Source organism: Crocuta crocuta, unplaced genomic scaffold (assembly GCF_008692635.1).
Source record: "Crocuta crocuta isolate KB4526 unplaced genomic scaffold, BGI_CrCroc_1.0 scaffold39, whole genome shotgun sequence".
In the NCBI taxonomy this organism is placed as follows: domain Eukaryota; kingdom Metazoa; phylum Chordata; class Mammalia; order Carnivora; family Hyaenidae; genus Crocuta; species Crocuta crocuta.
Genome location: NW_027533334.1, coordinates 3554921 through 3569344, shown reverse-complemented (window position 1 = coordinate 3569344; position 14424 = coordinate 3554921). Strand labels below are relative to the sequence as shown.

Genomic DNA, 14424 nt, shown 5'->3' with positions numbered 1-14424 from the left:
TCAGCCCCCCTCTTTTCACCTTGTGCCTGATACTCCAAGTCAGAACATCTCTAGTTCCATTTCTCCTGGAAACAACCCTGGTAGAATGAAGTCGTTTTCTGGCTGCTTGGGTAGGAGTTGGAGTTGGGATGGCATGGAGAGAAAATGACGAGTAAACATTCCTGCAGTATCAGCCTTTTGTGCTACTTGGTACTCCAAAGAACTGAGACTCCCAGATTCTTTAGGGTGCATCCACTCATTGTCATCTGAGTCCCTGCACTCCTACTTCATAGTCCACCCCGGATCCCATTAAATCACTTTTCACTCCTCTAGCTTTCTGTCTTGGAAAGGTTGGGGCTTTTTTGTTTTGTTTTTATTCTTTGAAAAAGCCAGGTATATTAATGTAGTCTCTCCCGTGCACTTACTAATGGGTTAGAACCTTTTATTCTTCATTATAATTTTAGTGAGGAACCATGAGGAGAGAAAGGAGGCAAACATATGTGGTTAATGTGCCTGGTTTATCCAGAACGCGTCTGCACTCTGATAAAGTGTAATCTTCACAGTAACTAATGTTTATTGAGTGCTCGCTATATGCCGGACACTGTTTGAAGTGCTTTATATTTATTAACTCAGGACTCCTAACAAGCTTACATGAAAGGTACTATTATTATTGCCATTTTACAGGTGAAGAAACTAAGGCACAGAAGAGTTACATAATTTGACAGTTACACAGCCAGTAAGTGAGGGACTAGCATTCCAACTCAGCTCTCAGACTCCAGAGATAACCCCTGCTTAAAACTCTCCAATCGGATTTCATGCCTGGATTTTCAATGTAGCATGTGCCATTCGTGCCCTCCAGGGTCAGGCCCAGTGTCCCCTCCAGCCTCACCCTCTACTCTGCCCTTAATGCCACCTCTTTGACCTCTTCTGGCCACTCGGAGCTCCTTGCCCTGCATGTACACATCCTTGTGATCCTCATGCCTTTTTCATGCTCTGCCCCAAACACTCCTTCATTCTCTAGAGGGCTCAGTACACTGTTAGGGTATTCAGCATACACTTATAAATTGAGTATTTGTATAGTTTATTCATGTAGCAGTAAACTCATGCTTTTGATTTGTTTTGGCTTGGCATGTTGTCATGAAAAATGTATAGCTGAATAAAATAATCCATTTTGTGGGATTCATAAGTCTCATAGACTAACTGAAATTATCTTCTTAAAATTTGATCATATGGAGGGGCGCCTGGCANCTGAACTTGTGGTATTATTTCTGGGGAGAGAGAATAGAGAAAAAGGGGTCCCAACTGATCTCTAATGTTACATTGCTTTATTTTGAAAGATATAAAGCAAAATTGACATAATAGTAAGGTTTGAAAATACATGTTACTATTTTCTACTTTTATCCAAAGAGTATTTTAAATGTTTTCTTGTTGGGGTGCCTGCTGGCTCAGCCAGTGGAGTGGGCAACTCTTGATCTTGGGGTTGTGGATTCAGGCCCCACGTTGGGTGTAGAGATTACTTAAAAATAAAATCTTTTAAAAAATAAAAGTAAAATAAAATACATAAAATGTTTTCTTGTTAAAAACTCCCACTAATTTTTAAATCATATAGATCCTCCAAATTAATACTGGTGTGTAAAAACTCAACCAAGTGATTAAGTTTTACACAAAATAGAAATATACTTGTGTATCACTCTGGTCTACCCATAAACAAGGGAGACCAGGAGTACAGACTTCCAGTTATAAAATAAATATGTCATGGTACCGATAGAATGTACGGCGTGGGGAATATAGTCAATGACATGTTAACTTTGTAAGGTGACAGATGGTAACTAGACTCATTGCGGTGACCATTTCTCAGTGTATTACAAATGTCGAATCACTGTGTTGTACATCTGAAACTCCTAATATTGTATGTCAGCTATAACTCAGTTAAAAAAAAACAAAAACCAGTCAAACTGAAACAAAATAGTGAAGTGAGTGAACTCTGTGCTGTCAGCCCTGGAACCAGTAGGGGCTCGTTTCAGGCAAGTTTAGCTGCCATGCTCTTAGTCCTGTGGCTGCCCTACTTTGCCTGTAGGCACTAGGAAACAAGGGACCTTCCCCAAGACTTATGCTCCAAATGCTGAACACAGACAAGCCAGCACACAAGAGAAAGAGAGGGCACACAAGCAGGGAAGGGTCAGAGAGGGAGGGAGAGAGAGAATCCCCAGCAGGCTCCATGCTGTCAGTGCAGAGCCTGATGGGGTTGGGGTGGGGCTCAAACTCACAAATCGTCACATCATGACCTGAGCCAACATCCAGAGTTGGACACTTAACCGACTGAGCTACCCAGGTGCCCAAGCACTCTTCTGTCTAGAGGCTGCTAATTAAGATAAATTATTTGTTTTTTAGGATAAATTCTTTCTTAAATATTTAGGCTTAGAAGCAGAAACTACTTAAAAATTACTAATTAGGGGCACCTGCCTGGCTCAGAGGTGGAGAATGCAGCTCTTGATCTTGGGGTTGTGAGTTCAAGCCTGACCTTGGGTGTAGAGCTTACTTTAAAAGAAAGTTTAAAAAATAAAAATTCCTGTTTTTTTGAGTAAGGGAATTTTAATGTTCACATGCCTTGTATTAAATATATGTGAGTGCATTGGGGCCTAACAACCACAAGTTTTAGTTAACTTCAAAGCTCTAATCTATAATCTGTTCAGGTTGTGTGTCTTCCTGTTAATTATGAATGCATAAGGAAATATTTCTTAGGTGGAAAGCACAGCATTAAAATAGTCAATCAGTAAAAATGTTGACTTTCTACATTTAATTTTTATACTTTTTACAGATTGCAATACTGTGATGAGACTGCTCCTGTAACTTTTGATCCACACACACAGTTTCTTGGTCCTCAGAAGAAAACCGAGCAAGTCCAAAGAGACATTGGATTTTGGTGTCCCAGGCATCTTAAGACTTCTGGGGGACAAGGCTATAAGTTTCTGGGAATTGACCAGTGTGCACCTCCGTGCCCTAATATGTATTTTAAAAGTGATGAGCTAGAGTTCGCAAAAAGTTTTATCGGAATAGTTTCAATATTTTGTCTTTGTGCAACTCTGTTCACATTCCTTACTTTCTTAATTGATGTTAAAAGATTCAGATACCCAGAGAGACCAATTATCTACTACTCTGTCTGTTACAGCATCGTATCTCTGATGTACTTCATAGGATTCTTGCTAGGCAATCGCACAGCCTGCAATAAGGCCGATGAGAAGCTGGAGCTCGGTGACACGGTAGTTCTAGGCTCTCAGAATAAGGCTTGCACTGTTCTTTTTATGTTTTTGTATTTTTTCACAATGGCTGGCACCGTGTGGTGGGTGATACTTACCATTACTTGGTTCCTGGCTGCAGGAAGAAAATGGAGTTGTGAAGCCATTGAACAAAAAGCGGTGTGGTTTCATGCTGTCGCGTGGGGAGTACCAGGCTTTCTGACTGTTCTGCTTCTTGCTATGAACAAAGTTGAAGGAGACAACATTAGCGGAGTTTGCTTTGTCGGCCTGTATGACCTGGATGCTTCTCGCTACTTTGTACTCTTGCCACTGTGCTTTTGTGTGTTTGTGGGGCTGTCTCTTCTTTTAGCTGGCATTATTTCCTTAAACCACGTTCGACAAGTTATACAACATGATGGCCGGAACCAAGAGAAACTAAAGAAATTTATGATTCGAATCGGAGTCTTTAGTGGCCTGTATCTTGTGCCGTTAGTGACACTTCTCGGATGTTATGTCTATGAGCAAGTGAACAGGATGACCTGGGAGATAACCTGGGTCTCTGACCACTGTCGTCAGTACCACATCCCATGTCCTTATCAGGTAAAAGAACATTTGTATTAGTTCACTGTTTAATTTTAACGTAGAGAATGTTCCCTGGAAGCACACTCAAACTAACCATGAACGTGACATTAGATTTCAGGTAAGAAAATACAATAGACAGAGGGAACGATTCCCCGTGCATTGGTTGAAACTGGAGTCAGTGTCTCAAGAGTTCTTTCCTCCAGTTTAGGCTTTGTTTATAGTAGTAAAGTGCCTCCTCGAGCTACTTGTCTAAAAAGTAAATTTGGTTGCAAAGGCAGATGCATAATAATGAGAAACAGAAACAGAAGATCGAGTCTGTCACAGGGAAAAGAGAAGTAACTTCTGATTTGGGAGTTGTTTTTAATTCTTCAGTGGTGGGAACCTTATTTGGGTATATTTAATTTGATCGTATTATTGTATAATTTTTTTAGTATATGCTTACAAAAGCAGAACTTATTTTACTGTATCGTATGGATACTTATTTCACTCCAGCCAACCAAATTTTTATAACAAATATCAACAACGCATACAGACTCTAAAATAGTATGTTGTTTCAGTGACTTTAAATGTAATTTTTTGGTAGATTATAATAAAGTAGATAAATATTTTGGCAGTTAGAAGAAGCTGCTATAGTTACAAGGTGAAAATGCTGGGAAATCAAGCCAAAATTTAGGATATTCTTCCTAAATATATTTAGGTGTTTTTTTCCTTTCTAGCTACCTTTTTTGATACCCAGATGAAAGTTCTGTATTCAGAACTTTAGTGAAGAATGTATTATACTTACAGCAGCACTGCTCCTTATATTATGCTATGTCAAATGTTTTATACTAAGCAGATGGAAGATTTATATTTCTGGTTCAAGTTTTACATTCACTGTGCAGACTGCTCTCCACCTTAAATGTGTCACATTTTTATTCATTTTTGTAGGCAAAAACAGAAACTCGACCAGAACTGGCTTTATTTATGATAAAATATCTGATGACATTAATTGTTGGCATCTCTGCTGTCTTCTGGGTTGGAAGCAAAAAGACATGCACGGAATGGGCTGGGTTTTTTAAACGAAATCGCAAGAGAGAGTAAGAGCCTATTGAATTATCTGATGTGTTAAATAGAGCAAATACCAAGGAACTATTCAAGTCATCATTGTACTGGCATTTCATTATATCAGCTTTTGTTACAAGATTGGAAATCTTTTTCGTGGAGAGATCTACTTTATTTTGGCATTCATCATAATAGTCTTTGTCCCGTAGTATCCTATTGAAATATGAAAGATTTGTAAACTATGTCTTTTCTTTCCCTGGTTTATATTTAATATTACTACCATTATCACTGGATTCATTATTTTGGGTGTAGCATTTTAAATTTAAATTTTTTTAAATCAATGATAAAAGGTTAAATGAGATCAAATATATGTAAGGAAATCTATAAAGTATGATTCAGATATATTGTATGAGCATTTTTTAGAACCTTTAAATTTTATTACACACAGTGTTGCCTTAAAATGTTACTTATTTGCTTTACTTAAGATGGTAGATTTTAAACTTACATAGTATAACAGGATAGACTTACATTTATAAGTAGTTTTACTTATATGTCGTGTACACTCTTTCCTGTCAACAGTGTACTAGAGTTTTTTAAACTGTTTCCCATTGGTTTGATTAATAAGCTTTTTTTGTGGTAAAATTTTCAGAACTACAGATCCTTTCTAAGTTTTTGGAGTCTGAAGAATTGCATTTAACGGGCCTTAATTTTAATTTACTGTTATGACATATCTATCCTGTATTTATATATTCACACTCCCTTCAGTATAACTTGCTAGCTTTATTATTAGAAAGCAAATCATTAAATTTATCAACAACCATTGATTATATTCTACGTCCTTTCTCCTCTGGTTTACTTTTATATTTGATGTATTTATTTATATGTGATACACAGATAGTCCCCTACTTTATACTGCTTTGAGTTTCCTGGCCCTCATCCTTTGATTTTGCCTATGTAATTTCTTAACAATCTATTTATGCTGACAAAGGCAACTAGTAGTGTAGGCACAGAAGAGTTCACTTCATAACAGTCTGTTTCTATCTTACAATATTTATAATACCAGATTTTACAAGTATAAATCACTTAGACTTTTTAACTTGATCGACTAAAGTGTTCTGGCACAAGCTATGATATGCTTTCTGGCTTCTATTATGTGACACTTAACATTTACCAACTAAACCCCCTCCTTGGTTTCTCTCACAGTCCAATCAGTGAAAGTCGACGAGTACTACAGGAGTCATGTGAGTTCTTCCTGAAGCACAATTCTAAAGTTAAACACAAAAAGAAGCACTACAAACCAAGTTCACACAAGCTGAAGGTCATTTCCAAGTCCATGGGAACCAGCACAGGTGCCACGGCCAACCACGGCACTTCTGCAGTAGCAATCACAGACCACGATTACTTAGGACAAGAAACTCTAACGGAAATACAAACCTCCCCAGAAACATCAGTGAGGGAAGTGAGAGCAGATGGAGCGAGCACACCCAGATCAAGAGAACAGGACTGTGGGGAGCCTGCCTCCCCGGCAGCCTCCAGCTCCAGACTCTGTGGGGAACAGGCTGACAAGAACGGCCGGGCCAGCAATGGGAATGATAAGATCAGCGTATCCGAAAGTACGAGGGGTGAAGGAAGGTGAGCTTTGCTTTTGTTATCTTAAATCAGTACTATTTTTGAATACTGCATATTTTTTTTTAATGAAAGCCTAGCACATCAGGAAAGGACACGGTGTGTTCATACACTTCATCCAAGGAAATTGGGGTTTAAGAAGTTTGGGTCCGGCCTCGAACTGTGCTGTTTGCTATTTTAATTCTTAGCTTTGAAAAGAGCCTTCATGAATGTTGTTCAATTAGGAATATTCATTTCTGTGGTAAATTGTTAAGGATTTTGTGTATATTTAGGTAAATGTTTAAGATCCTTCTGAAATACAGGCTGTTAAGATTTAATTAGTACTATATGATAGTACTCAAAGTCATTTTATTTGAAGATGATTCTTTTTTCCTTTCTGGACACGAAAGGATGTTGACATTATCTTTAGTGAATTTCTCCCAACAGTCACGGGCGATCCAAACACAGGTAAATATCGAATTCGCCAGAATGCTGACAGCTAAGTACTTGTAGGTCTCCAGGCTGTCTTACCGCACTCTCTCGAACTACACCATAGGCACCTCCCTTGTGTTCCTATGACAGCTTTTGCCCACTGGATTATAGTTAGACATGTGCCTTTACAACTCCATGCTATTTGTAAATGCCTCTGAGGCAGAGCTGAGGTCCAGTTCATCTTTGTGTTAACATCTTTGTGTTGGGATTACACAGCGTCTTGTCCATGGTGAGGAAAAAAGAAAATATTTTATAAATGGAGGGTAGGATCCTGTCTCATTAGTTGTATTCCCCACGATAGCAAATGTTCAGCCCGGGCAAGGGTGGTCCTTACTGCAGTTTCTGAAGTTGGTGTATTTTGTATTTGAAAAGGAAGTATTTGTGGTTTGAGGTGTTCGAGTACACATAAACAACTGCACTGCTTATATGTTTTATAAGCTCCTTTGTAAATGAGTGAAGTCATCTCTTAAAAATGGGATCAGTACCCAGAAAGGGCTACCTCAAGAAACAAACCAAAGTACACATAGTGGGGAGTCCCACATATCACTACGGGTAGGGAAATAAAATAACCAAAGACACATCAAGAGATACCAAGGGACTCCATTAAGGAACACTTTCTGAACTCACAAGCCAAGGACAATCTATGAACCTCCTGTAATAGAGCAGCAAGGGCAGAGCACATAACAAGCTTTTAAAACTGGCAGGAGACAGAAAGCTAGCCAAAATGATGAAACGGAAGAACTCTCCTCAGAAGAAAATCCAGGAAGAAGTGACAGCTAAAGAATTGGTGAAAACCAATATAAGCAACATAATTTACGAAGAATTTAGGACAATAGTCATAAAATTGATCACTGGGCTTGAAAAAGGCATAGAAGACAGAGATGCTACTGCAACAAATATTGTGNCTTTAAAGTTAAGGCAGTAACAAGGGATGAAGAAGGGCATTATATAATAATTACAAGGTCTATCCATCAGGAAGAGCTAACAATTATAAATGTCTACACACTGAATACGGGAGTGCCCAAATACATAAAACAATCACAGAAACAATCTCATGGACAAGAATGTGCTAAGAGCAGGGGACTTTAATACTCCACTTACAGCAATGGATAGGCCAACGAGCAGGAAATCACTAAAGAAACAATGGACCTGAATGACACATTGGACCAGATGGATCTGACAGATATATTTAGAAGCCTACATCCTGAGGCCATGGAATTCACTTTCTTCTCATGTGCGCGTGGCACACTCTCCAAGAAAGATCACATACTGGGTCATAAAGCAGCCCTCAATAAATATAAAAGAATTGAGATCATGCCACGCACACTTTCAGATCACAATGCATTTAAACTTGAAATCAACCACAGGAAAAAGTCTGGAAAACCTCCAAAATCATGGAGGTTAGAGAACACCCTATTAAAGAATGAATGGGCCAACCAGGCATTAGAGAAGAATTTTTAAAACATATGGAAAAAATGAAAATACAACAATCCAAACTCTTTGGGCTGCAGCAAAGGCAATCCTAAGAGGAAAGTACACTGCAGTCCAGGCCTATTTCAAGAAACTAGAAAAGCACAAGTACAAAATCTACAGCACACCTAAAGGAGCTAGAAGCAGACCAGCAGAGGAAGAGAAATAATAAAAGATCAGGGCAGAAGTAAACAATATAGAATTAAAAAAAACAGTTGAACAGAACAATGACACCAAGAGTTGGTTTTTGGGGAAAAAAAGGAAAACTGATAAACCTCTAGCCGGGCTTCTCAAAAGACAGAGCACCAAAATAGACAAAATCACGAAAGAAAATGGATTTTTTTTTTTTTTAACAACCAATCCCTCAGAAATACAAGCAATTATCATGGAATACTATGAAAAATAATATGCCGACAAATTGGACAATGTAGAAGAAATGGCATATTCCTAAATACACACTTCCAAAATTCAAATGGAATGAGATAGAAAATCTGAACAGATCCATAACTAGTGAAGAAATTGAATCAGTTATCAAAAATCTCCCAACAAATAAGAGCCCTGGGTCAGAGGGCCTCCCTGGGGAATTCTAACAGACATTTAAATCAGAGTTAATACCCATTCTTCTCCAGCAAGTCCAAAAAATAGAAATGGAAGAAAAACTTCTGGACTCATTCTATGATGCCAGCATCACTTTGATACCCAAGCCAGACAGAGACCCAGGAAAAAAAAAAAAAACTATAGGCCAGAATCCCTGATGAATATAGATGCAAAAATCCTCAACAAGATCCTAGCAAATCTAATTCAACAGCATATAAAAAGAATTATCCACCATGATCAAGTGGGATTCATTCCTGGATTACAGGGCTGGTTCAGTGTTCGCAAATCAATCCATGTGGTACATCACATTAACAAAGGAAAAGATAAAAATCATATGATCCTGTCAATAGATGCAGAAAAAGCATTTGACAAAATACNTGGAATACTACATGGCAGTGAGAAAGAATGAAATCTGGCCATGTGTCGCAACGTGGATGGAACTGGAGGGTGTTATGCTAAGTGAAGTCAGTAAGGCAGAGAAGGACAGATACCATATGTGTTCACTCATAAACAGGAGAAACTTAACAGAGGCCCATGGGGGAGAAGGGGAGAAAAATAGTTAAGGAGAAGGAGGGAGGCAAACCAAGAAAGACTCTTAAATATTGAGAACAAACTGAGGGTTGATGGGGGTGGGTGAGAGGAGGAGAAGAGGAAAGGAGTGGTGGGCCTGGAGGAGGGCACTTGTTGGGATGATCGCTGGGTGTTATATGGAAGCCAACTTGACAATAAACTATAAATATAGTAATATATGCTCTAAAAAATAACGTATTGCTAATAAACAAAACAAAACAAAAAAATAAAGAGTTGTAGTTAACTGTCCTCTGATAAAGGTGGACACTGGTTGGGAACAAAACTCCTGGAAAGTGGATGGCAGCTGTAAGGACATCTGGCATCCCAGCTGTGCTCTCATCTGTACAAACCTCAACTCTCCTCTTTTTACCTAGAGTGACTCCGAAAAGTGATGCCGCCGAAACCGGTCCGGGACAGAGCAGCGGCCTGCAGGCCCCGGGGGCTTCAGGACCAGGCAGCCAACGAGGCTCCGCGTCACTGCTCGCTCACGCAGCTTCAGGAGGTAGAAAGGATCAGGGCGCTGGCGGCCACTCCGACACGTGAGAAACAGGTCATCCCGTTGCTGAGGAGGGGATTCGTGTTACACTGCGGTGGACAGCATGCTGTCTCACCACCACCACTCTTCTAGTCGTTTGCACTGACGGCTCCCCCCTGGCCTGCTGTTAACACTGGAAACCAGAGATTCCCAGAGTTAGGGGATTTATTTCGCACAGAGGTTAATGATGGCAATGTACCCAGAAAGCGGAAAGGTGCAGGTTAATATTTTTTTAAGTTGTGTGGGAGGAGGGAGTTAGAGGAATCTTCCTTTTCTATTTATGAAGATTCTACTCTTGTTAAAAGTATTTTAAGATGTACTATATGCTATTTTACCTTTATCATATGGTATCAAGATATTTCTTTGCTGAAGTATTTAAAACTTATCTTTGTATCTTTTTTATATATTTGAAAATAAGTTTATATGTATTTGAACTTTTTTAAGAAATCCTGGAAAAGCTATTCAAGTATTTTTATGTTATTCTGATATTTTAGCACTACTTTGGTAGCTTTTACACTGAGTTTCTAAGTAAATTGAGGAATAATATTCTTTTACAATATAAAAGATACTTGACACACCAGAACATGTTGTCATGAGATTTCATCTTTAAAAGTCCACTTATTCCACCTCACCACCTTCCCTGTGTAGTTTTCTGCTCTTGTTCTAGGAACTTCATGGATCTGCTGTGCCACTCGAGTAAGGTGCTGGGTGTCTGCCTTCGATGGTATTCTGCTGCTCGCTGATCCTTCTACAGTTTTAGATCACATGTCTGGAAGGATTAGTAGATGAAATGTTACTCCTTTAGAATTTAAGCCAAGTGCAATTGATTTCCTTTTTAAAAAATAATGTTTTATGACCACTCAAGATTGTATTTTTATGACCATTTACAGTTGCTTATACTTTTAACTTCTGTTTAACTTTTAGAATACTAAAGTTTGTATAGTATCTTTCTCTGACAATATATAGATGTCATTTCTGTACTTCAGTAGGATTTTGCCGAACATTTAAAAGTGTGTTAGCAATATTAGTGCCAATCAGATGGGGGGAAATGTAGTCCTGATAAAATGTATTTTATATAACATACTTTAAAATATTAAAGATTTTTCTTAATTTTTGTTTTTGTTAAGTTTAGGCCTTAAACAAGGTTTTATGATGCTTTTAAGGTTTTTTCTTTCTATTTAGCATTCTATTAAAGCATAAAAAGATTATCATGTACTGTATGGAAACTGTAAATATTAACTTTTCCACATTTTTGAAAGTTGTATACAAAAACATTGTAGGTCTTTCCAGCAATAAAATTTTCTTTGGGTAAGAGATTGTGGAGTATTGTGTGATTATTTCTAGTGATCCTGACCCTGAAAGTGGTAGAATTCTTCAGATCAGCAGCCCCATGACTAATAACTCAGAGGTTTTTTTTTTTAACTGGAGGAGAAGACAGGGTATATATTATACAGCCATATTTACCAGAACTTTTTAAAGCCACTGTGAGACCTGAGGGGTGGGGAAAAGCAAAGGGAACCCAGGACCCTGCTTTCACTCCTGGCAGTGGGAAATAAAACAGTATCATGCTTAAAACCTTTTTAAAAAGCGAGTAAGATAGGAGCTGCCAGGCTAAGATGTGGCAGAAGAAAGAGATTCACACTGCCACCCCAACAATTGGGACCTCTTTGCCCAGGGAGCATTTAGTGATTGGGAAATGGTGGCTGAGAGATCGGATGGTTATTACCAGCCTCAGCGGGCTGGGGTTCAAGGGAAAGAGGGTCTGCACACCACACTACATTTAGAATTGTGACCTCAACAGGATGTTTCCTAGAAGTCAGTGTGAAGTGTAAGGAAAGCAGCCCTGCTTCAAGTTACTTGGGAGGACTAGAAAAGTCTCTTACCCTGGAATTCGAATAAGGTAGTTCCTGATTAGTAGTCCCCTCAGGCACCAGGCAGAAGCAAATGGGAATCTTGTCTGGAGAAAGAAATGGCATTCTATGTACTCTACAATTACTTTTTCAAATACAATGTTCATTGTGTAATCAAACATAAGTAGGCGTGCTAAAAACAATACGTGAATAAGAATTGGCACAAACATCAGAGGAGAGAGAAAGATCTAGAGGTACCCCAGAATTACCAGGCATGAATTTGTTAATCTGGTATAACTTAAAAACATCGGTAAGGAGAGGCACCTGGGTGGCTCGGTCAGCTGAGCCTCTGACTCTTGATTTCAGCTCAGGTCATGATCTCACGGTTTGCGCTGACAGCGCAGAGCCTGCTTGGGATTCTCTCTGCCCCTCCCGCTTTCTCTCAAAATAAGTTATATCAGTAAGGAAAAATAATGAGACCCCATTACACACCTATTAGAATGGTTGGGGAAAAAACCCTGACAATACCAATTTTTGGTAAGGCTACAGAGCGACAGAACTCATTCATTGTCACTGGGAATGCAAAATGGTACAGCCACTTTGGAAAACTGTTTCTCCATAGAGCCAAACTTGGTCTTACCATATGGTCTAGAATCATGTTCCTAAGTACTTACCAAACTGATTCATGTAGATACTGCATCTGTGGGGTGCAGTGTAAATCTCCACTCCTTAAGTCTGGGCAGCATGTAATGATTTCCTTCCAAAGAACACAGTAGGGACTGCCGCTGGCGAAGACCAGCTTTCGCAGAGAAACTTGACAAAATGCCTCAGGCACATGACAGAAGTCGACATCAGTAGCAGGGCATGTGGAGGGTAGGTACCCTTCATATGATGTGATGGAAATGGCATCTGACCTCTGTGATCTTCCTCCCCAACACCTGTAACTTCAGTCTAGTTGTGAGAAGAGCAATCAAATCCCGGCAGATGGACATTTTACAAAATACCTGACCAGCACTCAAGGCTATCAGATCACCAAAAACAAAGTCAGAAATGGTCACAGTCAAGAGATGCCCACAGAGACATGGTGACTGAATGTAATGTGATATCCAAGAAAAAGTATTTTAGATAAAAACTTAGGGGATCTGAATAAAGTACAGGCTTTAGACATTCAATTCAGTGAAATATTCTTTACATGTGTGTGGGGTGTGTGTGTGTGTGAGTGAGAGAGAGAGAGAGAGAGAATGAGAGAGACAAAGAGGAAGAGGCAGAGAGAGAGGGAAAGAGAGACGCAGAGCAAGAGAAGGAGAGTGAATCCCAAGCTGACTCCACACTGTCAGCACAGAGCCCAATGAGGGCTTGATCTCACGAACCGGGAGATCACGACCTGTGCTGAAATCAAGAGTTGGACACTTCGCCGACTGAGCCACCCAGGCACCCCTGGTATTTTAAATAGGATCTTCCAGGGGCGCCTGGGTGGCTTAGTCGGTTAAGCGTCCGATTTTCCCTTAGGTCATGATCTCGCGGTTCGTGGGTTCGAGCCCCGCGTCGGGCTCTGTGCTGCCAGCTCAGAGCCTGGAGCCTGTTTCAGAGTCTGTGACTCCCTCTCTCCCTGACCCTTCCCTGCTCATGCTGTCTCTCTCTCTCTCTCCTAGAAATAAATAAAACATTAAAAAAGAATTTAAATAGTATCTTCCTGTTTCTGATTCTTTTGTGTATATTTGCAGATATATAACTTAATTTTTAAAGATCATAGAAAACATGAATTTTTAATATTTTGTGATGGGTGACAATGTCTCTTAGTCACTAATAATTTTGTAGCTGATTTTTTCCTGGGTTTTCACTGTAGGTGATCTTTTCATCTCAAACAGTAATTTTATTTCTCATCTATTAGCTCGAACTGGGATCCTGTTATTGTTTTGTTGTTGTTGAAGGGAAATATTTATTTCCTTTATCCCAATATATAAGGTTTCTTAATCTTTTTTCTTAAATAGATATTGTCAAGTTGGTTTCTATACAACACCCAGTGCTCATCCCAAAAGTGCCCTCCTCCATGCCCATCACCCCCCTTCCTGTCTTCCCGACCCCCAGCATCCCTCAGATTTTTCTCAGCATTCAAGAGTCTCTTGCATGGTTTGCCTCCATTCTCCTCCCCCATGGTCCTCCATTAAGTTCCTCCTAATCCACCTATATGTGCAAGCATATGGTATCTGTCCTTCTCTGCCTGATTTATTTCACTTAGCGTAACACCCTCAAGTTCCATCCATGTTGCTACAAATGGCCAGATTTCATTCTTTCTCATTGCCTTGTAGTATTCCATCGTATAGATAAACCACATCTTCTTGATCCATTCGTCCGTTGATGGACACTTAGGCTCTTTCCATGTTTTAGCTATTGTGGAGAGTGCTGCTATGAACATTGGGGTACATGTGCTCCTATGCATCAGCATTTCTGTATCCCTTGGGTAAAT

The 14424-nt window shown here is 39.4% G+C and overlaps 1 protein-coding gene across 1 annotated transcript; it reads left to right on the top strand.

The window, feature by feature from the left end:
* The first annotated feature begins 2799 nt into the window (after positions 1-2799).
* Positions 2800-11423, top strand: FZD6 (frizzled class receptor 6). Its single transcript, XM_077748209.1, has 4 exons — positions 2800-3815; positions 4725-4873; positions 6042-6470; positions 9947-11423. Exons 1-4 carry the CDS (start codon positions 2985-2987, stop codon positions 10113-10115), a joined length of 1578 nt encoding a protein of 525 aa, XP_077604335.1. The 5' UTR covers positions 2800-2984; the 3' UTR covers positions 10116-11423.
* Positions 11424-14424: the final 3001 nt, after the last annotated feature.